This window comes from Ambystoma mexicanum, chromosome 5p, assembly GCF_040938575.1.
Source record: "Ambystoma mexicanum isolate Mex_15411 chromosome 5p, UKY_AmexF1_1, whole genome shotgun sequence".
Lineage (NCBI taxonomy): Eukaryota > Metazoa > Chordata > Amphibia > Caudata > Ambystomatidae > Ambystoma > Ambystoma mexicanum.
Window position 1 is genome coordinate 204,463,072 of NC_090930.1, and position 17,507 is coordinate 204,480,578.

The window sequence follows — 17,507 nt, forward strand, 5'->3', positions numbered from 1 at the left end:
ATAAAACGAAACCACTGCCTCCAGCCATTCAGTGAGGAAAGGGTAACATAAAAAATGTTACATGAGACGCTAGTGTAACCCAATGTAAAAGATGATGCCCATGGAGTTTGTCAGACTCCACAACCAAAAGAAACACAGTGTACAAAATCACATTAAAATACCTGAGAGAGTGGGGAAAATGGGTCACACTCTCTCCAGGTAAAATAAATCAAGTCCTCAAAATCCAGCACAGTTGCTGGGAGTCTCTAAGGTGGAGGGAATTAGCACATTTCTGAGAATTCTCCCTAACACCTTCTCCTGGCTCCAGAAGTCCAACCTTCTCGTGACAGTCCTTTACAACCTTTAACTTTAGAGTCTGCTTCAACAAATGCAACCCAGGAGTCTGGCTCCCATCTCCTGGTTCAGTGACTCAAAGTGCTGTTATATCTGTTTTTCACAATAGTTCTTATGAGCCCTTCTAATTCCCTCTAGGCTTCTCTGGGGGCTCCCTCTAATGTATCACACTTTTTATCTCTGATTTTAACAGTCTTGTTCCACTTACTGAGACAAGGGGTACTACTCCCGAGGCTCTGTTCGCTTTGGTTTCTGTTAGAACATTTATTGAAATGAAGGAGATTCCTTCCAAGGTGTTCTTCCCAACCGTTCTTGTCCTTAGTGCAATTACTGGGACGAGGGAGATCACTCCCGAGGCTTTCTTCGAAATATTTATTCTCACTATGTTAACTGAGATGCAGGAGATCACTCCAGAGGCTTTCTTCACAATGTTTACTCTCAATGCGCTTACTGAGACGAGGGAGATCACTCCTGAGGGTTTCTTTACAATTTTCACTCTCAATCTGGTAACTGAGATGAGAGAGATCACTGCAGAGGCTTTCTTCACAATACTTATTCTCTGTGTGTTTTCTGAGATGAGGGAGATCATTCCCGAGGCTTTCTTCACAATTTGTACTTTCAATGCAATTACTGAGAAAAGGGAGATCACTCCCAAGGCTTGCTTCACAATTCATATTCTCAGTGTGCTTACTGTGGTGAGGGAGCTCACTTCTGAGGGTTTCTTCATATGCCCCCACTCCCCTACAGGATCTCCCGTAGATCCTGTTACCTTTACTTTGGTCAGAGCACATTCCCAGTTCTTCCTTGGGTGTCGGTCTTCTATGTTCCCAGTGAACGCTTGTTCGACTTCGCTCTTCTCTCTCCTTGGTCCTGCTGTGTCTCTGCGGGCGCTCCCAGCAAGCGGTATCGATATAGTTGTGGGGCCACTTGGTCCATCTCCTTGAGGTCACGCCACCATCTCCCAGATTCCAACTTCCAGGCTTGCTCTTGCTGTGCCATAGAAGGACACTTCTGGTCTGCCACCGGCGTCCTCCGAGCATCTGAGCAGATCCTGCAACCTCCTGTCTTCTCTCCCAGTTTGAAAATCCCTTGTTGACTAGGCTTCACAACTGTTGCTCTCTTTACCGAGTCCTTCTGTACCTTTTATCTTGTTGGGCTAGGACTTCCCCAGCGAAGTGCCATAGCCTGTCTTCAGGGTTAGTTGTGTACTCCTCTTGCCTCCGTGGGGCCATCTCGTCCCAGTATCTTTCACATGAGTGTTCTGCATTGATTGATTGGGTATTTATAATAAGCCTATACACAATGTGATTCAAGGCGCAACAAGACAAGTGGGTGGTGGAACAGGGAGGGCAAAACAAAAAAGATCCTACTAGGCCCTGGGAAATTCGGAACGTGCAAGTGCAATAAGAGAAGTTCAGGGGTGAGGGGCAGGGTGGGAGTTCTGGTCAGGACGGAAGGGCCCGGGAGGAAAACGAGTGTCGGGGGAGGTCAGGTGGACAGAGCCAGGGGAAAGCAGAAAGTGCAGGGGAAGGAAGGTCCATGAGCTAAGTGTGAGGTAAGGGGGTGGAAGGGCTACAAGGGTGATTGCCCAGCCAGGCAAGTACGTGGGGGAGGGGCCCGGAAGGGTAGAGAGGGGGGGTTCCAGGGAGACCAAGTGCAGGGGTAAACTGGAGTGGAGGGGGCCTGGTGCCCTGGAGAACTCTGAAGGAACCAGGCAGCAAATCAAGAAGCAGACAGGAACATCAGCAGGGTAGGGGGAGAGGGAAGGAAGAATGAGGTGTTAATTAAAGCCGTAATGAGAGGGGCCAGGGATTCAGCGCAGTCTTTGATGATATTTGGTGGGCAGATGTCTCCTTCAAATGTATAGTGTTTAAGACGTTGGAGGAGATCTATGACTTCCAATTCTGATATATGTATATTATATATTCTCTACTGGCTTTTAATTGCACGTGTAAGTCTAATACTGTGGTAAATGAGAGTATTTGTATACTTACCTGTCTGGTGATTTCCATGTAGATACACACAAATAGAGGACACCGGAATTGTAATATGAATAGGTAAATCTGGATAATCGACACAATTAATAATACCACACCTGTCCAATTATATCCTCGCAGATGCCACAGTATCTGTGTTCATTTATAAAACAAAGTTATTTTATTATATTTAACAAAGATCAATCACCTTAAATTACAAGACAAAACACATTATAAAAACATTCCATTACTCATGCTTTACACTAACATACAGGATTAGCATATTTTCTTGCTTGCCCTGTTAAATACACAATGGGCCTCATTACAAATCGCCCCGTATGGAAACAACGGTGGCGGTAAACCCGCCACCACCGTTGTTTCCATGCCGGGCGATCACAACTCCTGCAGGCGGGAGGTGATGTTCCCAACAGGTCTGACCTGGTGGGTTTAACACCGCCCGCCTGCAGGCGGACGAGGAAACACCAGCAGCATTACGAGATGCTGCCGGTGTTTCCATGATCCCCATTCCCATTGAGTCCATAGGACTCAATGGGAATGGGGATTAACACCATTCCGCCTCCGTGATTCCCGGGAAACCGGGGTTGTAATGCCCGGGTAATTCCGGGAATCACGGAGGCGGAATGGTAATGGGAGTCAGGCGGTAACCAGGCGGTTTTACCGCCTCGGTTACCGCCGGACTCGTAATGAGGCAATGTCAACCCAGCAGCAGTACAATGTTCTCTTGATCACTGCTAAACTGAATGGTGTTTCAATGTACTCATTTTTATTATCCAGAGGAATATTTGCTCCCTATAACTATGATTTATTTATTAGGCATGTATAGAGCGCCTATACATCAAATGGTGTTTCAAGGCACAACTTATGTCCATTATTTCTCACTGCTTTCAATTTACCATCATTGTCAGTGTTAACTGTACTACTCAACAGTACCCCCAACCCCCACACACACCCTAGTACAGCCATGTTACCATCAAGAGAGTGGTTAATTTACATTCTGGATGAGACAACCCCGTTACCCAAGATAAGCGAATCTTACCTCAGGTACAGACTTTAAAAATAAACCTACGAACAGAAGTGTTTGTGAATTCTCTCACAATAGTGGACAGCAAACATCCCAGAATCTTCCCAGCAACAGACATACCTCTTGTGGAATGTGTGTTATAGGCAGACAGGCCCCTTCCCCTTCTTCCTGCCAGCTGATCCACACTAGTCGCACTTCCAGGGATATCCAGGGGAAGGCCTGTGAAGATGCATGAAGGAAGAGGAACACCCACCCACACGGAAAGGCACAAGAACAGCAAAAAAAGGCCATGCCATCTAGAACATGGGGAGTAGCCATTTTGAGTATATGGTCCTCCTAAATGCATTAGTGCATCTAAAAAGGCAGCATGCGATGTTGCATCTGAAAAGAAGGTTTCAAAGGACACTATCCTATTCAGGAGAAGCGTAGAAACCAACAAAAGTGTTACTTCGGATAGAATAAAAGGAACACAAATTTCCCCACAGCACTGCATGGAAGAAGGGTTGTGCTGCACAAGAAAAATAGACATTGCCTGCACTGGTAGGCACATGGGCTACACAGTGCAGTCAAAACACAAAAAAGAGGCTCACAGAGGGTGGAGGGGCACTGCTGTAAGGAAAATACAGTTGCCAGAGCAAAGTTAAAGGTCACCCAGCACTGGTAACCTAAAAAGGTGACCCAGTGTCCCCAAAACAAAACTAATTGCAACAGCGGGGTAAGGTTGGATAGAACTCATGTGCCTTCTAAGTCGAATGATAAAAATCCAGAAAGTCCAGCAGTGGCGCTGGGAGCACATCGGAAGGAAGGGGAAGATTTGCAAAAAGAAATGTCATTAAGAGCTACTGCCAGGCAGTGGGGCCCACACAAGCAGCTGTGCCAGGAGACCCTCAAGGGTTCCAGGTGATGAAGCTCACTCAGGGCTTCTGCCAGGTAGTGGAGCCCACACAACCCGATGTGCCAGGAGATCCAAGGGATCAAGGTGATGAAGCTCACTCAGGGCTACGGCCAGGCAGTGGAGCCCACACAACCAGCTGTACCAGGAGACGCTCAAGGTATCAAGGTGATGAAGCTCACTCAGAGCTTCTGCCTGGCAGTGGGGCCCACACATCCAGCTGTACTAGGAGACCCTCAAGGGATCACGGTGATGAAGCTCACTCAGAGCTTCCGCCTGGCAGTGGAGCCCACACAACCAGCTGTGCCAGGAGACCCTCAAGGGATCACGGTGATGAAGCTCACTTAGAGCTTCTGCCAGGTAGTGGAGCACACACAACCAGATGTGCCAGGAGATCCTCAAGGGATCAAGGTGATGACGCTTACTCAGGGCTACGGCCTGGAAGTGGAGCCCACACAACCAGCTGTGCCAGGAGACCCTCAAGGGATCAAGACGATGAAGCTCACTCAGAGCTTCCGCCTGGCAGTGGAGCCCACAAAACCAACTGTGCCAGGAGACCCTCAGGGGATCAAGGTGATTCGGGAGTAGATGAGAAGATAATGCAATATGTGCAATATCCCCTGCCACTCACTTTGATCTCTATGGAGGTACCATGACAATGAGGGGTTTACAGTTTCTCTGGGGCCTCTTCGTCAGTTTTGTCCCTTCTGAACACTTAGGTGAGGATTTCTAATTGAAAAGACGGGACTCGAGTCCAGGGAAAAATCAAAGGTATGCAGCACTTCACACCAGAAGTGCCAGAGGGAATGTTTATTCTCACCAAAGAGTTGTGCAAACCTGCAGAATTTATAGAATCAAAAAGGGAAAATAAAAGAATACAGAAATGGTGCTGCAAAATCAGTGCAGTAATTTTTAGCAACCTCAGATGCTTCCAGTAGAATACAAATGAGCTCGGAGGAATGCAAATTGCCTTAACTGTGACATCTAGGGTGCACATCTCTGGGATCAAAGCTTTAACAGTTGGTTAGTCATCCAGTTTGAACTTTTCATCAAAGCTTTACTGTCATTTGTTTTTTTTGTGGTCTTTTGAAGACATTTTGTTCTGGGACATACATGTTCTGTTTATTGTGTATTTGGAAAACATACATCTGCACTTAACATTTTTCTTGCCTTTTACCCGTTGTAAAATGGTATTTGAGGATTCTGTATTTTCCATAACTTTGTGAGATATTTCTTGAAGCAGTTAATCAGGCTATTTCGGCATATAAAATCCTGCTTACAGAAGTATATTTCTAAATGTTACCTCTGTACGTAACAGCAAATTGTTTCCATGATTTCTATGCAAGATGGTCAGTTGGTAATTGTTCCATTTTGTTGTAAGACTTATAACTTTTATTGCTGTATAATTCTCAAACAGGTCCTGAAAGGCTAGTGGAAGGGCGACCTGGTCCACCTGGGCCCCGAGGCATCCCCGGCAGACCTGGGCCATCAGGGTTCAAAGGTAAGAGTCTATTCGACATTTGATATCCCCATATGTTGTTTTAGCGCCTTAGATGTCTTTGGAAGTGTATACCATAGCAACCTTTTAGATGTGCTATATGCTGTGTTATGGAGATGTATAAGTGTTATGCTTAATCCCCTCTCCCAGTGAGCCCCCAGCACTTTTTGCTGGACTTCTGGACCTTTTTCTTATTCTCCTGAATGAGGGGAGCCTTTCCCCCTCATTAATTTTTTCTTGCTCTGATCATGGGAACCCTGTTCTGTATGTATAAGTATAAGTGTTATGCTTAATCCCCTCTCCTAGTGAGCCCCCAGCACTGTTTGCTGGACTTCTGGACCTTTTTCTTATTCTCGTGAATGAGGGGAGCCTTTCCCCCTCATTCATTCTTTCTTGCTCTGATAATGGGAACCCTGTTCTGCATGTTTTGCTTTATTTTCTGTATTCATGCTTTCCTCCGTACCTTTTCAAAGGCATCTGTGTTTACACAGCACCCTATGTGCAGTGTTGCTGGGGGCCCTTTGGGCTCTCCTTTTTATATTGTTATATATTTCTTAAGAACTATTCAAGATTAGAGGCATACTTTTTATCCTTCTTAGCTTTTCCTTTTGAGAGATCAGCACACACCACCATATGTGTAGTGCTGAGTGGTACCTTGCATCCCCTTTCTCTCTGCTCCTGTAACAGTGTGGTTACAGTAACAACCCTATAGTTATGGCTGGTGGCAGCAGACGAGTTCTACTGACTTTTGTGTTATTTTCCATCGCAGGCTGTAATCACAGCTGCAGCTATGCACTGGTGGGTCACCTTTGTTCCAACATGGTGGCTCCTTTGTTTGCCATTTCTTTTGTGGTTGTTCTTTCTTGCTCCTTCCTCTCCCATCCTGGGAGTGGGGGTCCTGATTTAAGTTTGGTCTTCTGCGGGAACCCTTTGTGTAGCCCGCCGAGGCTCCCGTATGTCTGCGTCTCCACTGTCCTTTGTCTTCTGGTGTGCCTGAAAGGAACCAGTTCCCACTGGGAGGGTGGCTGTCCTGATTGGACAGCCACCCGCCCGGTTCTGTAAGCTGCACAGACAGTTTGCAGAGGCGGAGTGTAAAATCCTAATAAAAGGTGGGGTTGCTGGGGCAGAAGGCAAGTCGACCACTGTAGCAGAAGATTCGAAGAAGAACACGGCCTTAGACAGACACCTTCCAGTAACCGCAAAGAGATCACTGCTGTCCTGACCCTGTTTTTCAATTGACAGAGGAGCTCTGAAGAGGATGACTCCTTTCCTTTGGTTGGTGGGACCAACTAGCCATAAGACAACCTGCCGAATGAGCTATCCTCCAACGTACTGTGATCTTCCTGGACTGCAAACCGCCAATACCAGGGGACCTCCGACCCAACTGTAGTGCATCATCGACCTGTGAACAAATCCTCCCAGAACTTTGGTGAGCGCCAGTTGGACCTCCAGAGACAAGATCCTCCTCCTCAAAGCCCTGTCACCAGAGTGTAGGACCAAAGATTTGAGGTGGATTGACCAGGCAGTAACGATTCATCCTTGGAACTTCCTTGTAACTTGTAAAAAGATGCCAAAACTGCAGACAGACGTGAGGGTAGTAAGAATTCCTTGCTGAGAGTCCTTTCTCTCGAGTGCTGCTGCAACATTCCTTCCAGAGTCCCTCCTTTCATCACCATGAACAAGAAACAGGAGACCGGGTCCACTGATGTTGCATCGTGAAAGAATCCACCTGCATCTTCATCACTCCTCAGGTACTGTGGGACTCGGGGTAGTACTTACCTCAAGCCATTTAGTCTCTCCTTTGTTACTGGAGTGCTGATTCCAGTGTTTGGGTGTTCACCCATACCATTCACCCAGACCTAATGCTTGTGTGCCTATAGGGAGTCCTTTCCAAGGTCCCCGATAACATTTTGACCACCAAAAGCATTCTACTGACTAATAATCAAAGTATCCCTTTACCTTATCTGCTTCTGTGTTTTACCTGCATTCCCTCCAAACTGACTCTGAAGAACTCACAACTAGTTAGGGATGGACTGCTAAAGCCTTGTGGCCTATGGCAAGTATTATAAGCCTATCAAATTATTGAATTGGTATTGCTAAATTACCCGTTTTATTCCTACAACTGACTATAATAAGTGATCTTACTTACTGTGTTCATGAACTGTACATTTCATCACTAGTGGTTTACTCACCTGAGGTATTACTGATGTTTTCTAGTGGGTTGATTAGTTTAAATATTACTTTCTTCAACATAACTTTGCCTTGTGTATATACAATACATGTCTATTTAACTATAACTGTAAGTGTGTGAGAGCTTCTTCGGCCCTATGTGTTTACTAAGTTCATTGTACTTATCTACAGCTCACATTCTCCTCCTAAAATAAGCCTGGCTGCTCTGCCAGTCTACCAAACCTTCAGGTAGTACAGAGGTATACTAAGAGTTGGGGCCTGTATACCAAGGGATCGTTTTTAACGTCTCACCTGCTGGTAGAATTTAGGAAAACTCCCCTAACATCCTGCACTTTTCTGCTTTAACAAACAATCCCATCTGCCGGCTCTATGAGCATTCCATAGAAACAGTTGGGAGAGATATCGGACAAGGGAAAGGAGGGATGACCGGTGGTTACTGAAATATACATGTTAAGATGACTGCATATATGTTTGCTGTAACCAGTAAACAGCTTTACGTTGAAGATACCGTGTGCAAGTCACCTTTGCGTGCATCATTGAATACAATATCATTACAACCATTACATTGAACTATTCCACCTTCAGGTCTGTCACACCTTCTAATCGTCCTTGTGGACTATGCTGGCTAGGGTAAACAGAAGTTGTGGTCCAGCACATCTGGAATGTCAAAGGTCGCAGACCGCAGCAAAAAGGTCTCCTAACATGGTTCATGTGGAAAGCTACATTATTGATAGGCTCTAGCACAATAAGCCATCAAATAAATGTGATTTGACAAATGTAAATCTCTGATTTTTAAGACAGTCGGGTATGAGGTGAAGTTCACGATTGATTGTGCAAATGGATTGCCTTCTGTAAGCCTGTTGATGTCTTTCCTTCTTAATGCCTTTACAATCTCTGCTTGCTTTCCAGGTGAGGCAGGATTTTGTGCTTGTGAAAGCGATGGCACAGAAAGAGGCCCACCAGGCCAGCCGGGCATCCCAGGCTTTCCTGGATTCAAAGGTTATCGCGGTGACCCAGGTGTAATGGGACCCCCTGGAATGCCTGCCTCTCCAGTAAGTATACTTGGAAACACAGTAATAAATGAAGCTCCAAGTAGCATCGTTTCATCAGTTGTTCCCTGCTTTGATTCTGCTGTTTTTTTTATTTTTATTTTTTTTTATCACTGAACCTTTATGCTTATAATTTAATTAAATAAAGTAGAAACACACTCAGTGTTAGTGTTTTCTTTTTGGAGACTCCTTCCTATCATTAAAGTTTCTGAAATATCTAAATGTAATATCTAGCTGTGAGAAAAACGAACTGGTGTGACAAAGTCCCATGCCTCACTTTTGGGTCCTCCAGTGAGGTAACCAAAGGAGCCGGGTTCATCCCCAAGGACGATGAACCCTGGACACCATGAGGAGGATCACGTAATAGTCCTCACGTGGTCCCGGTCTCAGATCACTTACATGGTGCTAACTAGGGACATGCTCCCTTTTCGGGGCACATCCCCAACACCTGGGAATGTGGTCAAGGAGTATTTGTGAGAATGTTTTCTTTGCAATGACTCAAGAAGGTAAAATTACTTTGGGCCTTTTTCGATTAAGAGACTAAAGCAGCACTAACTATGGTGTCATTTCCAAATAATTCTGTGTATAGTGGGATCCAAGACAATGATGGCACACTGGTCTACTCTCTATTTGAATTAGTAATTGAGCAGCCTGCTGTCAAAGAAAACATAATATCCCAGCAAAATAGGATGTTACTATTTGCAAATATCAAGCTATTGTTTCTGTTTAATCATGATGCTTCCAGTGATCATTGTGCCCTCCAAATAATAAAAACAAAATGCAAAAATAAATAAATGTATGTATTTATTAATTGAATATTTATTATGCAGCTATACCCAAGTATATACAGCTATACACAAGTGTTTCGAGGCACAACAGGACGGGGGTGGGGGAGCAGGTGGGACAAACAGTTACGATCCTTCTAGCCCTTGTGACATTCAGATCGTTCAAGTGCAGTAACGAGACGTGAAGGGGATGGGAGGGGGGGGAGTCTAGGTCATGGCAGAAGGGCCTGTGAGAAGGTGAGTGCCAGGGGAGGCCAGGTGGCCAGGGGAGAGCAGGGAGTGCAGAGGAGGGGGGTGCACACGCTAAGTGTGAGTTAAGGCGCTGGAATGGCTACAGGGGGGCAGGCCCAGCCAGGAGAGTGTATGGGGAGGGGCCCATAAGGGCAAGTGCAGGATGAGCGGGGAGGTCAGGGGAGACCAAGTGCAGGGGTAGACTGGACTAGGGGGGCCTGGTGCCCTGTAAGACTCTGAAGGAACCAGGCAGCCAATCTAGGGGAGGCAGGGACATCAGCAGGGGAGTGGGAGGGGGAAGGAAGAAGAGAAAAGGAAGGTTTCGAGGCGCTTCCGGAACTTAAGGAGATCCGCTCAAGTCTAAGAGGGGCAGGGAGGCCATTTCAGAGGGAGGCACCTGGGAGGAGAGAGACCTACCCCTGACTCTCTACTTGTTAAAACGTCTTATCTGCAGCGAGTTAGAGCTAGACGACCGAAGGACTCTAGCAGAAGGTATTTAGGGAGAGCGAGTTAGATGTAGCAGTGTCCCAGGCCCTAGAAAGACTTGTGGATGATGCAGAGGGTCTTGAACTGAGCCAATTTATCAGGGTGGCATGATTGACCGCATCAAAGGCAGAGGAAAGGTCAAGAAGGATGAGAACGGAAGAAGAGCTGGAATCAAGATTAGAGAGCAAGTCCTCACGGGTGTTCAGGAGAGCAGTTTCCGTGCCTCTGGCAGTTCTGTAGCCAGACTGGTAGCCGTGGAGACAACCAATATGTTCAGTGTGATGGATAAGCTGGTGGATGGTCATCCTCTCCAAGAGTATGCCCAGGAAGGGGTTAATGTAGATAGGAATTAATTGCATTGTGATTTCTGGTCACAAAATATTGCACAACATTGGCACAAGGCAGGGGTAAAATGTTTGAGTGCAATAACAACAATGTTGCTACAAACTCCACTTGGCACAGTAAAGTCAATTTCGGCAATTTGGTGTTTTGCAACATTACAAAAGTAAATTAAATACTAATACACTAAAGGTTAAAACAAGACACCAAAACAAAAGATTGTTGCTGTTGAAAAGGCTTCAAACTAATAACAAGGGGAAGAATTGGGATTGTAAAATTATTGTTTTACCAGATGATTTCAATTCACCCAACATTGATGCAGCTTCGCCAGCTCCTGGACTGAAGAGGAATTCATCAGAGTACCACGTCCTGTATTAGTGCACATATATTGTTAGGGAGATTGTCCTTTTTGAGTGAAATTCTCTCCACTTTGTGAGTCCCCAAGCATTTCTGCTGGACTATTGGATTTTTAGACTGATTCCACTGAGCGAGTGGGAACCTTTTTCCCCTCTCACTCATTCTTTTATTCTAACCAAGGGAACATTTGTTACCTCTTTTTGGTACTTTTTAATGGAGATATGCTTTCCTTCAACCTTTCTGGCATCTACCTTTTCCTATTGCAGCACAAAGAACTTTCTGTGCAGCGTTGCTGGGAGTTCCTAGAGCTTCCATTTGTATTTGACCTGTGATAACACAGGGGACACTTTTTGTCCCACCTGTATTTTATTTTGCGAGATCAGCACACCCCACCTTAAGTGGAGTGCTGATGGGAAACAATGTCTCCCTTTTCTCACCTCTCCCATTATTTTTTGGTTACTGTGACAAGATCGTCTGACAGGCTGGTGGAAATGTACCTTTTTATAAAACTTTTTGTGGACTTTTGTCACAGGCCGTTTTTTGCAGCTGCAGTAAGGGACACAAAGGTCACCATTTGCCTATAATGGTGGCTGTACATTTTGAAGCCTAGTTCTCAATGGCTTGTCCTTTCTTGGGTGACTTCTTCTACCTAGTTTGGTGGGGGCGGTCTTGTTGGGTCTTTTGTCTTTGGCAAGCTTCCTTTGGAAAGCCTGCAAAGACTCTGCGTGCCTGAGAGGACAGGAGGTGTATGAGGTGACTGAAACTCCCCTGGTCTTTGTCCTGCAGTGTGCCTTCCAGAAACCCGTCTGTGCTGGAAGGCTGGCTGTCTCCATTGGACAGCCACCCTCTAAGTTTGAATGGGTGCATGTCTGGTGATTGGTGGGCTCATCTGGTTTTCCTGCATAAATGGCGAAGGTCCTGGAGCTGAATCTCAGAGTCGACCACTGGAACCAAGATTTTGATGAAGAAGAAGAAGAAAAAAAAGGTCTGCAGCCACTTACATTGACCACCAGAGCCATCTAAGTATCCGCTGCTGCCCCAACCTCAACTTCTGTGCGACAGGGAAGCTCTGAAGAGGACAGCTTCCTCCCTTGGTCTGGTGGGCCTAACCAGTCCCAAGACGAATTGCATTTTGCACCCTTTCTGGAAGAGCTGCAACCTCCACGGCTCGCAATTCAGCAATGCCTGGGGTCCTGTGCCATTTTGTGGTGCAACGTCTTCTGAAGTGCGGTTTCATCCAAAACTTTGGGGATATGATATGATATGATGTGATATGGCATTTATAAGGCGCCTATACACAAGTGTTTCAAGGCACGACGTTGCAAGGGAGGGGGATCAGAGGGAAGACAGAGACAGCGATCCTTCTAGGCCGAGTGTCATTCATATTGCGCAAGTGCAGGGGAAGGGGTAGAGGGAAAGTGCGGAGTGGGAGGGGGGGAAGGGGACAGTGCAGTACAAGGGTTAGTAGAATAAACAACCAGGGGTGTTGCTAGGTCTGGAAAAGACCCGGGGCTACACTGATGTCAGAACTGTCAGGACTGGGGGCTAGCTAGCCTTTTGGTTGTAGCTCCTGAGATTCTACCTGGGGCTACAACCAAAAGACCAGGGGCTGTATCTCCCTTAGCCCCCCCCCCTAGCAACGCCTCTGTAAACAACAATAACAGAAGTAGGGCCAGCTGGTGGCAACTGCAAGGGTAAGTTCAGACATCTGGAGGTGTCAAGTGCTGGTGGGGGCTGTAGGGATACAGAAAACAGTCGCCAAGTGCGTGGGTTGCCAGGGAGGCAACCCACACACGTGTGTAACACAAGTGTGTAACTGGCAGGGGAGGGGACCTGGGCCCGAGATCAGAGGATGGGCAGGTAAAGTTTCAACCAGAAATTCAGCAGGGGAAAGGAGGAGAGAAAGCAGAAGCAAAGAGGAAGGTTTTGAGGTGCTTCCGGAACCGGAGATGGTTCTCCTCAAGTTTCAGGGAGGCAGGGAGGCTGTTCCAGAGGGAGGTCCCCGCTCAGGAAAGAGATCTACCACCAACTCGTTGCTAGGAGAATCGACTGACTCTGAGGGAGTTGGAGTTGGATGACCGAAGAACTCGAGAAGGAAGCTATTTAGGAAGAGAGAGTTGAAGGTATTGAGGCCACAGGCCCCAGAAGGCCTTGTGGACAATGCAGAGGGTTTTGAACTTAATCCTCGCAGCCACTGGGAGCCAGTGCCGAGATTTCAGTCCCGGAGAGATACGATCCCTGGGCTTGAGGCCAAGGACAAGTCTTGCAGTCCTGTTCTGGATGAGTTGCAGAAGGCGGAGAGTAGAAGCAGGCAGAATTAAAAGGCTTCTGTTGCAGTAGTCCAGCCTAGAGAGAACCAGAGCTCTTGAGACAGTGAGCTTCTGGGGAAAGGAGAGGAAAGGAAGAATACCTCTAAGGAGGTGCTGCTAGTAGTGAGACTTCCTAGAGACGTCAGAGGTGTGAGGAGAGAAGGAGAATGTGGAGTCAAAGATGACCCCAAGGTTTTTTGCCTCGCAAGTGGGAGCAGGAGGAGGGCCAAGAGAGGCCGGCCAGAGAGAGACAGGAAAGGAGGGAGCAGGTGTGCTGATGAGGAGAATTGCAGTCTTACTGACATTAAGGCAGAGATCATTGGCGGCACACTACTCCTGGATAGCACACAGACACTCAGAGATGAGAGTCAAAGAAGAGGTGGCCAAAGGTAGCCTAAAAATGAGCTGAGTGTCATCCACATATCTCTGGAAGTTGGGGTAGAGAGCAGCAATGCGGTGGGCAAGAAGTGGCAGGTATTGGTTGAACAGTCAGGGAGAGAGGTTAGACCCCTGAGGGACACCAGAGGTAGAGATAAAGATAGATGAGAACTACAGAGACTGGATACCATTCCTGAAGGTCCCCTCAGCCGAGACGAGGACCGGGAACCGGAGTAAAGTCTAACGCACAACAAATTGTCCTTCATCTGAGCATTGAAAAGAACACCAATGAGCCAGTGCTGAACATATCCTCTACTGGGCATCTGACTACATGAGAGCAACTGGCAGATCCACTGCAAGTTCTTCATTCTGTCACCAAGACAGAGAAACCCAAACCAGGGTCTGCTGTTCCCTCACCGTGGGGACCGTCCTGCTGCATCAGCTTATTTGCTTAAACGTACTGTCCTGCTCCTAGTTACTTACCTGGAGCATTGCTTTGTTGATCCTGTGCCTCTGGGGGCTGCAGATAGCTGCCTACTGTTAGGACTGATTTTCTATACTCTAGATGTATAGAAGGCCAACCTAGTATTGTGACAGGGACAACTCTGGGAGCTGTGGCCAAACCAGTTCAAGGTAGCTAGACGAGTGGTCTAGGCTACATTTCAGGAGGTGGTGACCTTGTAAGGGGTCCACAATGAGCACACACAGTGAAGCAGTCCAACAACAAACTTAGACAAACAGGTATACAAATTCTTCTTTATTTATGGCCAAATAATACATTGAAAAATGACTACTGACCGGTAATAATATCACTCAACCCTAAAACTATGATACATGTACACAATCACTAGGGTAGGAAAAAATACATATCAAACCCCTGAAAAGGATTAGTATAAACACTACAGGTCCACAGAGATTCAATCCTAACTTCAGAAGTCCACCCCTAAGATGTATGGGGCCTTGTGCCCAAAAGTTCAGCAAACATCCATGTAGTTTTGTGAAGCTGGAAATAATTAAGGTAGAGTCTCTGGGGTCCAGTGAATTGTTCCAGTTGTTAGGGGGCAAGTTAATCTAACTAATAAACGTGTTCCCAACTTTCAGAGTGCTTGTGTGAACAAGCAATGGCAAATCCAAACTAATACAAAGTTTCTAAAAGTTACCAAAACCTTTGAAATGGAGTTAGGGGTGCAGGTAAGTATTGCTACAACTAAACCCTCGTACTCCATTTCTTCACAGGACTTGGCAGGTTGGTTGAAGAATGTCCAATGATGCTTTTCCCACTGTCAGCCTCAGCCCTTGATCCCCAGGATCTGCAGGTTCAAACACTTGTCCGATCGTCGACTAATGCTGGTGCAAGGTCTTCCAGGGAAGAAATCAAAAAGAACTAGATGCAGAGCCCCACGCAGGTCAGGACTAACTAGTTTCAGACGACCGCCACTGATGCACGATGACACAATGGGATTCACGTCCCGCAGTCAGACTTTACCTCCTATCTCGGATCCCTTTGAAGCTAGGAGGACGAATATTTGGCAGAGGTAAGTCTTGTTGCACAAGCTGTAGGATCCCCCAAGTTCCAGACCTCAATTCGGAACACGTCTGCAGCACGGTATCCCAGACTCAGAGCTGGTCAGCCACTGGGCGGTCCAAGGACACTTCAAAAGGCTCTTCTTCGTAGGACTCCGAGCTGACGGCAAGAATGTATGGTCCCTCCACTGTAAGGGTCTCAGCCCCCTCGCAGGACTGCTGAAGATCACCTCCAAGACAGGGCTCTCCCAGGACAGCAACAGAAGTTGGTCACCAAGCCTTCTTCCAACAGGTCTCCTGTCTCATTGCGGGTCTTGCAGCAGGACAGAAGTCTTGTCTCCTTCAGTTTCTTCCGGGATCTCTCCAGAGTGGGTGCAGGGGTTCTCTCCTTATCCCAAAAGCCAAGTAAGAGCCGAAACTCTGACTAGCCAATGACAGATCTGGCCCACACCCAAGCCGTGGTCCAATCAGGACCACTGGTGGCAAACTTCATGCATACAACTCGGACACACTGGCACAAATTTGTGGATTGGGACCAGACAGTCCCAGCCCACTTCCTGACAGCAAACACTCATAGCCCTCCAGTAGCCCACAAAATGCCTCTACTTTCCCAGGCACTGAAAGTCCTCATAGGCCAAGAAGAAGGCTAAAAGACAAGATACCCAAAGGACAAGCGAAAAACCTTGTGGCATGGCCATGTTTGACCACTAGCCACAGTTATTAGCCAAATGTCGTAAACGCAGTAAGCCTAAAATGCAATGCACCAAAATAAGGTAAAAGGTCACTGCTGCCCCTAGCTTGTCCATTTCGCACACCTAGAGTAACCAAAAATCATCTGAGTGTTAGCCTAGGGCAAAACTAACAGTGTACCCCATTGTACTACATTGTAGGGTAATATAGACTCTTCATCCGTGCCAAGAAAATCGCCCACATCGAGGTATGGGTATCTGGTTCATCCAACAACACGGATGAACTCTTTAAAATCTGCAGGGAACTAGCCAACCTTTCCGCAGTCACCTCCTCCCCTATTCCTTCGCAGGCCCTCTGCAACGCACTGGCCACACATTTCACCACAAAAACTCTGAACATCCTGAGCACCCTTGCTACCGTCTCCCCCAAGCATTGCCTCCTATGGCTTCATTCCCCCCTCCTTCCATACTCTCTACTCCTTCTCCCTGTGTCACACCTGATGAGGTCACCAGAGTTGCCCGCTCTATGAAGGTCTCCTCCAAACAGGTTCCCCCTTGCTCCTCAAGAACCATCAAGGACAAAATTGTCTCTCTTGCCCCCACTCTTGCTGATTTCTGCAACCACTCTTTTGCTACTGAATCTTTTTCCTCCTCCCTCAAGCACTCACTTGTGCGCCCCTCCTGAAAAAACCTTCAGCAGACCTGACCTGTCCAGCTAACTACCACCCTATTTCTATTACCCCCTTCCTTGCGAAACTCCTGGAGACGTTAGCCTTCCCCAAATTTACCTCACACAATGAATTTGTTGGCAGTCTCCAGAACCATCAATCTGGATTACGAGCATCCAGAGGCACGGAAACTGCTCTTCTGAACACCCGTGAAGAATTGCTTGCATCTCTGGACTCTAACTCTCCAGCTGTTCTCATTATACTTGATCTCTCCTCTGCCTTTGACACGGTCAACCACTCCATCCTCATAAAACAGCTCCATGATACCCTGGGTATCTCAGAGATCGGGCACTGGACTCGCTGACCTCCTTCCTAACTGACCGTCCATCCAAGGTTATTCTGGCACCTTCTCCTCGCCTACCTCCTTCTCCACTGTGGTGTCCCCCTGGGTTCCAACCTCTCCCCCTGGCTTTTTAACACTTAGCTTGCTCCGCTGGCATGCATTATTTCCTCCTCCTTCCCCAACTTCCAGTGCTATGCAGATAACACTCAACTCTTTTTCAAACTTCCTACTGATCCCCTTCCTACTTCCATCATCCCGGACTGCCTATCTGCTATCCAGTCCTGGTGCACTTCTAACAATCTCTGTCTCAATGCCAGCAAGACCGAGATTGTTCCTATTGGGACCCCTGCTCCTCTTTCTTCCCCTCACTCTGGCCATACTCTGAGCTCTCCCATTCTCCTTCATCCAAAGCCAAAAA

The 17,507-nt window shown here is 47.0% G+C and overlaps 1 protein-coding gene across 2 annotated transcripts in view; it reads left to right on the forward strand.

Annotated features, from left to right (window-relative positions):
* Window positions 1-17,507, forward strand: part of COL4A6 (collagen type IV alpha 6 chain) — an 856,046-nt gene that overhangs the window by 649,473 nt on the left and 189,066 nt on the right. For both annotated transcript variants that reach the window (XM_069612628.1, XM_069612629.1), the window contains exons 21-22: window positions 5,661-5,744; window positions 8,841-8,983. In XM_069612628.1, the coding sequence (XP_069468729.1) occupies window positions 5,661-5,744; window positions 8,841-8,983 (227 nt within the window). The remainder of the gene's footprint in view (window positions 1-5,660; window positions 5,745-8,840; window positions 8,984-17,507) is intronic.